General features: G+C 31.0%; 1 protein-coding gene across 1 annotated transcript in view; it reads right to left on the bottom strand.

Moving 5' to 3' along the window:
- Positions 1-8: 8 nt before the first annotated feature.
- The window catches only part of LOC140452027 (peptide chain release factor 1-like, mitochondrial), a 31,696-nt gene continuing 20,391 nt past the window's right edge, over positions 9-11,313 (bottom strand). Inside the window, exon 2 of the mRNA XM_072546051.1 lies at positions 9-4,291. Within this exon, the coding sequence (XP_072402152.1) occupies positions 3,630-4,291 (662 nt within the window). The 3' untranslated portion in view covers positions 9-3,629. The remainder of the gene's footprint in view (positions 4,292-11,313) is intronic.

Genomic DNA, 11,313 nt, shown 5'->3' with positions numbered 1-11,313 from the left:
TAAAAACATACAAGTTTAATTCCTATTTAATTGAAAATACACATGATACAAATTGTTCAGTTTGTGACAAAAAAGCTATCAAAAACTTTTTTAGACAGTCCTAAATGCAGGTTAAAACAATTAATAATAACGTATGTCCTAAACGTTTTGGCACAAAATTTATTCGCTTTAATTTTAACCAAAACAAAATAATAGTAAGTTGTATAGGAAACAAAAGTTTTTTGTTTGTTACTTGTTAAAGGAATTAAAATTTGATCATTTCACTTCAAGTTTTGGATCAGATTATACCAGAGACCTATAACGCAATTTATGTTGTATTAAAGAAAGAATATTTAAAGGTAAGGAAAACATTTGTTGTTTAAATCGTTTTTATTTTGAATTAGTGATTAATTAATAACAGGATTGTATTGAGAAAATATAGCTGCTGCACAATGTTGCAAACTCCATTAACCCATTAGTTCCCAACGTTGCGTAAACGCAACATTTTTAATTGTATTTTTTTTAAATGTATCATTACTCAAATATAATTTTTATTGCTACATTTTATTTAAAACAGGACATAAAATACGAATCTAATAAAATATTTTAAAATAATTAAAAAGGTATATATTTTTTAATTTAGTAAATATTGAAAAAAATCGAAAATTCTTTTTTCATATTTTTGTCGATGTAATTTCCGTACTAAACATAAAATTATATTTCTGAAATTATCAATTTATATTGAATACCTATCAGTAGAAAAGATAGTGCGTTGTATTTCACAAATCTTTTTTGGTTTTTGCATACCTAATCGATTTCAATAATGTTGCGATTACGGGACGTTGGAATTTCCTGTAATAGGCGCAGCTAAGTTGACAGACTAACGGATTTAGATTTTGCATTTTTGTTTGTATTTGAACAAGCAATTTGAAGTATTTTCTTATAATCTATCCATAGATGAGGAAATGGTGCCATATTTTGGTAAGATGTACATAAAAGGAAAACCAATTAGGTTTGGGTTCAAACTATGGTGTCTATGTAGTTCAAATGGCTATTTATTTAAATGTTTACCTTATGGTGGCAAAACAAGTGCTTATGAAAATGAGTTGGGTCTAGGAGAAAACGATGTGCTGGATTTGTTGTCAGTGGTTGAACGGAAATCTAATCGTCGCATATTTTTTGATAACTTTTTCTCATCTTACAAGCTATTCGGTTTGCTAAAAGAAAAAGGATTTTACGCTACTGGGACGATCCGCGAAAACCGTACTTGTAATAGTACAATGGAAAGTGTAAAAAATATTACAAAACAAGATCATGATACTTACGATTTTTTTACGGTTCTGAACAAAGTGTATTGTTAGTTAGATGGAATGACAATTCTGTAGTGACAGTTGCAACAAATAAATTGTACCATTGAACTTGTCGCAGATGCAAAAAGATATAAAAGGAAAGAAAAGAAAATCCAACTAATTCCTCAGCCAAAATTGATAGTTGTGAGTATAATTAACACATGGGTGGTGTTGATTTGCATGATAACGACATATCAAATTACAGAATAACGGTAAAAGGAAAGAAATGGTGGTGGCCCTTTTTTATAAATGTAATTGATAGTGTTATTGTTAATGCGTAAAAAATATATAACGTATATATAACTTTCAAGGAAAGGGTATATCGACTTCAAATGATCCAATCAACAATCCTAAAGATCCAATTGTGGACGACCATCCAGAAACAGTTTGTTAGCAGAAGTTATATTTAATAATGTTGGTCACTTCATTGCAGAGGAAGAGGACAAAGCAAGAAGAAGATGCAGACAGTGCAAAAGTACAACTATATATATATATATATATATATATATATATATATATATATATATATATATATATATATATATATATATATATATATATATATATATATGTATATCTTTAAGGTATATAAGCTTTATTAAATTGTACAAACAGAACAATATCCCGGTTAAGATTGCTATCAATAATGCTAAGACTGTCAGGAACTTGTTTTCTAAAATTAAAACACCTCTTTCCTTTTTGGAACAAGTGAATGTAGTCTATCACATACCCTGTTCTGAATGTGATGCATGTTATATTGGTCAGACTGGCCGTTCCCTTAAAGGACGCCTTACTTCACATCGTAGTGACATTAAACTTTCTAAACATACTTGTGCCCTTGCAGAACATGCAATCAACACCAAACATACTGTTAATTTTGATGATGTTAGAATTCTCTGTAGAGAACGTAACCTTAATAAGAGACAATTTATGGAGATGTGTCATATTTTGAAACAACCTAATGCATTAAATAAGAGAACTGATATCAGCAACTTAAGCCAAATTTACCATGCACTAATACTACAAAATTGATTCTTCCGTATTCTACTTTTAATTATTGTTTTCTTCTTCAACTTCTTTTATTATATCATAACATTTATGTTGACATCTATAAAACTTTTCCTTCAATCTCACCAGCTGATTGTCATTTCTGACAGTCGAGCTTTCAAATACTTCATTTTCATGATATATGATCATAACAGTCAAGAACCCTAGCCGTGCCGTTGTTTATATAACAATTCAAAATTGACAATTATATTTTTTGATAGATTTAATCAATCAATGTTTTCAAAAGTGAAATTTAAAACAAATTAGTTAAATTGGGAATCTTCCAGCGTTCTGTGTGTCTATATTTTTTGCTGTTATATTTATTATATTAATTTTTTGATGTTTCTTTGCAATAACAACATTGTAATGCTACAGATCTTTTAAAGGTAAGATCATTTACTTAATTGTTTTTTCATATTAGATGTATCGCTAATAACACTCTTTTAGATGAACTGATGATGCTTATTGAACAATAGGCGAAACGTCTTCAATAAATAGATAAAGTAGCACAACTCTTGTCTTTTTTATCTCCAGACCGATAACATCCCATTCACTTACGAGTGCACATTTTTATATATATATATATATATATATATATATATATATATATATATATATATATATATATATATATATATATATATATATATATATATATATATATATATATGCGAAGTGTAAAATACATCTACATCAAAATTGCTTTGAATCATTTCACAGTAAATAAAAATTAAATAAATTTTTTTTGTTCTGGCAAATCCCATTGTTGCGTATACGCAACATTTTGTTATTAAAAAACTAAGAACTTTTATTTTGTTTAACTTGATAAATAAGTATTTAGATATAATTTTTTCAATACAAAACACAAAATTTGTTTTTCTTCTACTAAATTTTGCGTTTAAAGTTGTAAGAAAGGTCGTACATAATTAAAATTCGAATGCTTCGTCTCCTTTCGAAGGTTAGCGATCCAAATCGCAATTGTAGTTTTGGAAACTGCTGCTGAAAAGATTTTTGCGGATGAGCGGTCGAACCATCTCAGGTCTGTCTTCCTACTGAAAATTCGAATAAGAGATGCAAAAGAAGAAGCGATTAATTAAATAAAAGACCATAAAAAACGTAAATCCTTAAAGGCGTCTTTATGAAATGAAAGATGAAGAGTGACTAAAAAATATAAAAATGAAAACTGGGAATGGAAAATTAATGGATCACCTGTAATATATAGTACATAAAAGGCAGCAATTAATTTTCTGTGTTTTATGATTCCGTTTCTACCAAGTTTAACAAATTAGATAGTGAATATTGTTCATCTAGTTTCTGTATCAAGTTATCTAAAGGCTCACCACCTTCCAAAAATACTTTTAAATTGTGTACATTAACGCCTAACCTATGATCGGTGATCCTATCTTGATTAAAATTATAAGTTCTAATTTTTTCGTTTCTATTTCTTGTATTTACTTGGCTCTTTTTAGCTGCTTCAATTTGACTGCTTTGTGCTTCCACTTGCCTTTGGTAAAGTATAGCACTAAGTTTGGCCATAGCTAATTTTCTGTTTTTTATCTGCGATCTGTCAACTTGGCATTCCACAGCGATTCCTGTAGGAAGATGTACAATTCTAACGGCACTTTCAGTTTTATTGACATGTTGTCCACCTGCTCCTGATGATCTTTTTGTTTCTATTTTTAAATCGTTGGGATTAATATTGACTTCAATATCAGAAGGTTGCGGTAAAGCTATCACTGATATAGTACTCGTATGTATTCTACCTCCTTTTTCTGTGGCAGGAGTTCTTTGAACTCGATGAACGCCTGCTTCATGTTTAAAATAACGATATACTGAAGGACCAGTTACTAAGGCTGATGCATAGCGAATCCCACCTAAGTCCGTGTCTCCGTATTCTGTCATATCATATTGCCAACCTGTAAAAAAAATTTAAATCAAAATAAAAGGTATGTTGAGATTTATATTTGAATGTTTTGTATAAAAATAAAATCTGTTACTCTATGTACCCACTCAAGTTACTGATATTTACAAATTAAACTCCTATAATTTAATAAACATTGATTTAACACACATACTTAATTTGTTGAAAAGACTGAAACTATTTTCTTGTGGTATCTTAATGCAATTTACTGTTTCTGTTGATAATAAGCCACAATTTTACTATAAAATAAGTTTATTTGACGTTTCGATTTCCACTTCGGAAATCGTTCTCAAAATACAAAACTTTAATGTTATGCATATAATACTAAGCTGTTTAAGTCGATATTGTTATTTGTTATGTAACTCAAATTTGCGGTTTCATATAGGGAATCATCAAAATCATAAAAAAAAATTTACTCAACATGGGAGTTCGAATACTTTCAAACCCTTCAACAAACACTTCGGTTCTGACTGTTAAACTGTGCACTAATGGTGGTAAAAAGTAATTAAAATTTCTGCCTGGTTTTTACCAAAAATATTAGGGAACCAGTAAAACCTAAATTAAGAAACGTGTATAAGTGATAAAAATCATGAAAAACTATCCAAAAAAACTCCAAAAGGAGATATTGCAATACCTATTTGATGGTGGTCCAAAGTTCATTTGGTGAAACATTTATCATGGTAGGTCATGTTAAATTTCCATGGAACGTTACCGGATAAAAAAGGTAGTTAACTATAAGAGAAGTTACTACTACTACTACTTGTCGGTTTATAACGTTCTCCGCCGTTTTCCGACTTCCAATCGCCATTTAGTCCGGTTGTTTCATAGGTCTTCTTCTATGACCCTCTCTCTCAGTTCTTTATTTATTCCGTCGCTCCAACTTTTTCTCGGTCTACCTAGTTTTCTCTTTCCTTCTGGTTGCCATTTTAATATTTCTGTTGGTATTCGTTGTTCATCCATTCTTTGTATGTGTCCGAACCAGATAAGTTGTTTTGTTGTTAGGTCATCTGTGATTGTTCGTTTGATTCCCATTATTTCTCTAATGCGTTCGTTGGTAATCCTTTCTCTTCTAGATCATCCTGCAGCTTTTCTCCAAAAATCCATTTCCGTCGCTTTCAGCGTTGCTAGTGTTCTTTCTTTCAGTGGCCATACCTCACAGCTGTACAAAGTGATAATTTTTACTATAGTCTCATATATCCTCTTTTTATTTTCTTTGCTAATGGATTGGTCCCATAAAATGCTGTTTAACATTGTGATGGCTTTTCTCCCTGACGTATTTCTCTATCTTATGGCTTTGTCTAATGTTCCATCTTGTGAAATAGTGATACCTAGTTATTTTTAGTCACAACAGTGCTTTATCGTGATGTTATCGTCTAATATGAGATCTTTTTGTTCTACTCCAATGTATATTCCAATGTATATATATGTATAGACCCCATATATTATTCTCTTCAATTAATTTTCGTGCCATATAGTTTAAATCGTCATAATCTTGAGCCATTATTACTTGATCGTCTGCAAAGTTGAGCGTATATACCCTAGTGTTGGTGAGCGGTATCCCCATTCTTGTGCATTTTTATTTCCATCCTTTTTAAAGCACTTTCGAGATATATTTTAAATAAAGTGGGGAACAGACAAAATCCTTGCTTTAATCCTTTTAATGTTTTAAATCCTGTTGTTATTTGTGTCCCTGCTTTTATTTTTGTTATTGGTTGGTTGTATAGCACTTTGACGGCTTTTATTAATTCTATATTAATATTTGTGCTTTCCATTGATTGCCACAGCTTCTTCAGTGGAACGCTGTTATAGGCTTTTCGTAGGTCAACGAACAAGATATGAATCTCTCGATTCCGTGCCATCTTTTTTCTATTATCTGGGTTAAGGAGAAAATGTGGTCAATAGTGGATCGACCCGTACGAAATCCGGCTTGTTCTTCTGCTTCATAATCTAAGTATTCTCTCTCGATTCGGTTCTTTAAAACATTTCCATATATTCGACTCATAGATCCGGTTACAGCTATTGCTCGGTAATTTTCACAATTATTTTTATCACCCCTTTTTTTGTATAGTACTGAGGTATGGTATCTTCCATAGCGAAGGGATTTCGCTTGTGTTTATGCATTCTTGAAATAGTTGTCGAAGACATTCGTACATTCTGTGCTTCTGGTTCCTCCTAGATAAGTATTTATTCGTTGGCAGTTTCTTTCCCAAGACTCGTTCTTCTTCTTAGAGATTTTCCTTCGTACTTCTGCTTGTTTTTCTTTATATTTCTATAAGAAAAGTTCCGGTGTATAAATTAAAATTTGAAGTCACAGTAATTTTGATTACCCCTGATATAAATGAATCCTTTAAGAGATTGACTAGGATTTGGTTTCGTTCACGATGTATAATTTGAAATATGAATACTGATACCAATGGTCAGTGGCACATGAGAATGAAACTTTTCAAAAAACCATGAGATCCCCAGCAAAAAGATTACGATACAAAATTAGATAAACTACTTTAACTAATGTAGGATATGGGAACTAAAATAAAAAATGGAATAAACGATGTGATAGATATTTATTTATTTAGTGTATGGCTTAATACATGGAATAGATATAATCATGTATGTATATAAAACCTAATTACAGAATTTAAAATACAAACACAAGCTTAAATATTATGTTTATATGGGATTAAGCCACAATTATTGGTTGCATGAAAATCAAATTTTTAATTAACAAATGTTTGACGTTTCGATTTCCACTCCAGAAATCGTTTTCAGAAAAAGATTATTATACAAATTCTGGGAAAATGTATGACCAAAGACTTTGTTATTGGTCATGTCATTTCAAAATTGACATGCTGGACCTCGATCTTGTAGTTAACAGCATATAATGGCTGCACAACATGTCTATATGTCTGCTAGAATTAGAAAAAGTTGACTAAAAATAAAAAATGCTGCAAAACAAACACAAACTAAAGAGAGAAAGATGGCTTTAGATTTAATTCCAATGCATTTATACGTATTTCAACCTTATTAGGTATCATCAGAGCGTCATATGCAGAGGCTCTGAATCGAAATTAAATCTCTCCCGTAATAGTACAATAATTTTAAAAATAATTATTTACAGACGTTACAACGCCATCTAATAACATTAGAAATCCTAAGATTTCCTACTTGGAGAAACTAAATTCAACCAATTCAATTCAAGTTTTACCACTGCGCTCTCTACAAATTTCAAAGCAAACAGATTGATGAATTAGTCGACAAGGGAATCTACAATTTGCATTCCACATGTCGTTCAACACGGCAAAAATTCTTAGTGAACTAGTTTCCAGTACTCGAAACCGAGTAAAGAAATAAAACAGAAAGACGGTTTTAGAGTTAATTTCAATGCAGGGCATCTACCATCCGCTTATACGTATTTCAACCTTATCAGGTATCATCGGATCAGAACAAAATAAAAAATTTAACGAACTCATGAGTTTATATAGTAACACAAGCAAAAGTGGTCTTTTTTTCATAAAATGCCATAATTTTTTTTTTCATTGATTTCGTGGGTGCCTTTTAGCGGTCTGATTTGTTACCTTCTAGACGCAATGCGTATTTTGCTCCTAGGCTAATCTATCCTTTGAATAGAAAGCTATTTTATGCAAATCATTTTTCTATTAATATCTTCGCTTTATCTTTTTCGAATTAACGTATTAAAACAAAATATGTTCTCAAATTTAATTTAATTTTTATATCTATTAAGCAAAATAAGATTAATGTGAAGTTAAAATTACAACCGTAAAACCTAAACACTGATGTTACATTCATAGACATATAATACAATATACGTAGACTGATCATTGAAATACCAGCGCGTTCTCTAAGTGCGGCAGAGAAAACTAACGCAAAGCAGTTCCTGCATCTCTTTCTCATTTGCCAGGTTTATCGACCACGTGACCTAAATGACCAATAAGAAGGTCACGTGGTCGATGAATCCAGCCCATTAGACAGAGATGTAGAGACTGCTTTGCGTCAGTTTTCTCTGTCCCACTGGGGGAACGCCACTGTATTGCAGCAGTCAGTCTATCTTGTATTATAGGTCTATGGTTACATTGGTGAATATCATTGTTGCCATTTGTAATATAATTATTGAATTGTAAAATACGTTTTGACAAGCCAAAATATTATAAATTTTTATATAGCCTGATTTTATACAACTCAAGTAACGATGATGATTGATGAAGTATAAAAGACTAATGTCATTGTCACGCTGACCTTTTGCGGTTGCTAGCAAAGGTTTGTAGACAGAGGGTTTTTGTTACTGACTGGGAATTCCCTAGTCAATATGGTGTATTCGGGGATTCACAGATGTTTTAATAACAACCTAGACGACTTACAAGATGTTTTACTAGACATTTTCAGAAGATTAAGACATTTTTTAGTGACTTTTTGAACAATTCAACTTCCGTCGCCTATTAAGTTACATATTAGATATAAATCGTCAAATTAAGTCATTTAACAGATATTGTAGGTATATAGTTGGACAGATTCCAGAATCCAGATTTTTTATATGATGCATTCTGTTTAGTATTCCATTAGTATAGTATATTGTGCTATATAATAGTGATCTAAATATCCTAAGATTAAATTATTAAAGGGTCTTAAGTCAAAGGTAGTTGTGTTTTTGTTACTCGTTTTTGTTACTTGTTTTTGTTACATTTGCTACTCTTAACTTTGTCTGCTACTCTGTTTAGTATTCCATTAGTATAGTATATTGTGCTATTGAATAATCTATAATAGTGATCTAAATATCCTAAGATTAAATTATTAAAGGGTCTTATAAGTCAAAGGTAGTTGTGTTTTTGATACTCGTTTTTGTTACATTTGCTACTCTTAACTTAAGATTATTTCGATTTGGAGTAAATGCTACTCAGAGTTAGTTGGTTAAATTGGAACGTGCCGAAAAATACGTTACATTTTGTTTAGTTTATTTTACTAAATTTTGTATACCACTTGGAATATAGTTTATTTTTTTGTATTTCCCAAAAAATTATTTTATGCTGCTCATATATCCCAATAAAACAATTGTTTCATTTTTTCAACTACCCGCTATAATCCATTTAAAAGGAAACAATTTAAAACTTTTATAAAAGCCCGTTAATTTTGTTTGCAAATATTCTAAATAATCCATTTAAGGGAATTGTTACAATACCAGCAAAGTGCCCGCCTACGGAAACCGTTAATTTAAGCAGAGTTTGGATTATTTCGACCTCCTAACGACGCGACGCTAACGTCGCGGTTTACATGGTACATTAACCAACCATGTAAATAATTTTCTATAACAAGACCCAACTTGTCAATTCATTTTATTTTTCCGATTTACATCAAAATGTGAACGACGTATGTGAACGATTCTACGTGTGTTCCAGACTGCTTTTAGGGCAAGATATTTATTTTTTCGCATATTTTAAGTTTATCCTAGTTCATCCTAGGATGGAGACCCCTCGCATCCTAGTTTGGAGGCCCCCTTTAATTATAGTTATGAAGTCTCTTTTTGTCTCAGTTTGGACGGAGACGCCATTTTATCTCTGTTAGGGCGATGTCCTTATCTCAGTACGGACCGATGTTTCCAACCCTAGTTTGGTGGTCCCGTTTTATCCAAGATTCGACTGGTGTTGAAGCCCACTATCAATATTCATCTGACTAACAGATTATTTAAATTAAGAGTACATTTTTATATTCTAAGCCAAGTCAAGTGATGTGCTTTCATGTTAGGAAAGTTTATTTAACAATATAAGAGAGTGAATTTAGTTACGTTATATAAACATTTTTAAATCGAAATTGATAAACTAAATAAATTTTGTATTCTTTGTTCGTATATAACTAAATTTCTATTTGATTGCATGCTTATTTATTTCAACACTCAGTTAATCCGTTTCAAAGAGAAACAAATTTCCAGTCAAGACTCCTTCAGGGTGTACTCAATTTTATTAGATATTAGTATAGAAATATTTAACTTATAATTTCTTATTTAAGTTTGATTTAAGAACTTTTAGTTTTGCCTTGAAATTTATTTGGGTTGAATGATCTGCATTAAGTTCTAGTATTTGAGGCCATCTATAGTTATTACGCTTACATTCATTTGAATTGGCTAGAGGGGCTTATTACAATTCAAAGGGGGTATAAAAAAACTTTTTTTCCTCTTTGGGATGTTATTTACTTATAAATTTTCAAATTTCGGTATTTTCAACGCTAAAAATATACATCATCGGTAAAAACTATTTTCAGATAATGTAAAATACCTACTTACTAAAATATTCCCATTTTCGAAAGTATTTTATATGGAGTTCTAGAGCGCACTAAAATTGAATTTTGATTTCATTTCATTTGAAAAAATGTATAAAGTGACTTCTATTAACCACCAATCACCACCATTTTTCTTAAATTTTTTTGAAAGAGTAGATTCTTCTGTAAAAGCAATTAAAAAATTACTCACAGTTTTAATAAATTATTGGAGTATCTAGGGAGTATAAAAGAGTATAACAGATTAAAAGAGATAGTGAAAAACTGAAGTTATTTTTTTGTGGCAGCTTAATATAATTTACTATTTTTATTGGGAAATGAGTATTCATCCGAGGCTCCGTAATCGGAATGAGTATACTCTAAACCCTTTAACGAGGATCAATTGGAGGGTAAGTTTGATACCAGCAGTCGCGGTAATTCCAGCTAAAATAGCGAATATTAAAGTTGTTCCGGTTAAAAAGCTCGTAGTCAAATCTGTATCCCACGCCGCCGGTTCATCGTACGGGGTGTCGACTATCGTGTCGTGAGACGTCCTGTCGGTAATTTCCACGTGGAAATCGAAACGTCAAAATAAACTTATTTTAAAGTAAAATTGTGGTTTATTCCCAATAAAAATAGTTATGGATTTAAATTGTAATTAAACTTAAAAAAATCACAAAGATTTTCTTTAAATGTATCAGGATTATAAAAAAGTTTGATTTAAAAAGTTTAGGAGGGAGGTCTGGCGCATTTGTTTAG

The sequence above is a fragment of the Diabrotica undecimpunctata genome, chromosome 1 (assembly GCF_040954645.1).
Source record: "Diabrotica undecimpunctata isolate CICGRU chromosome 1, icDiaUnde3, whole genome shotgun sequence".
Classification (NCBI taxonomy): Eukaryota; Metazoa; Arthropoda; class Insecta; order Coleoptera; family Chrysomelidae; genus Diabrotica; species Diabrotica undecimpunctata.
This window is presented reverse-complemented; position numbering and strand designations above follow the sequence as displayed.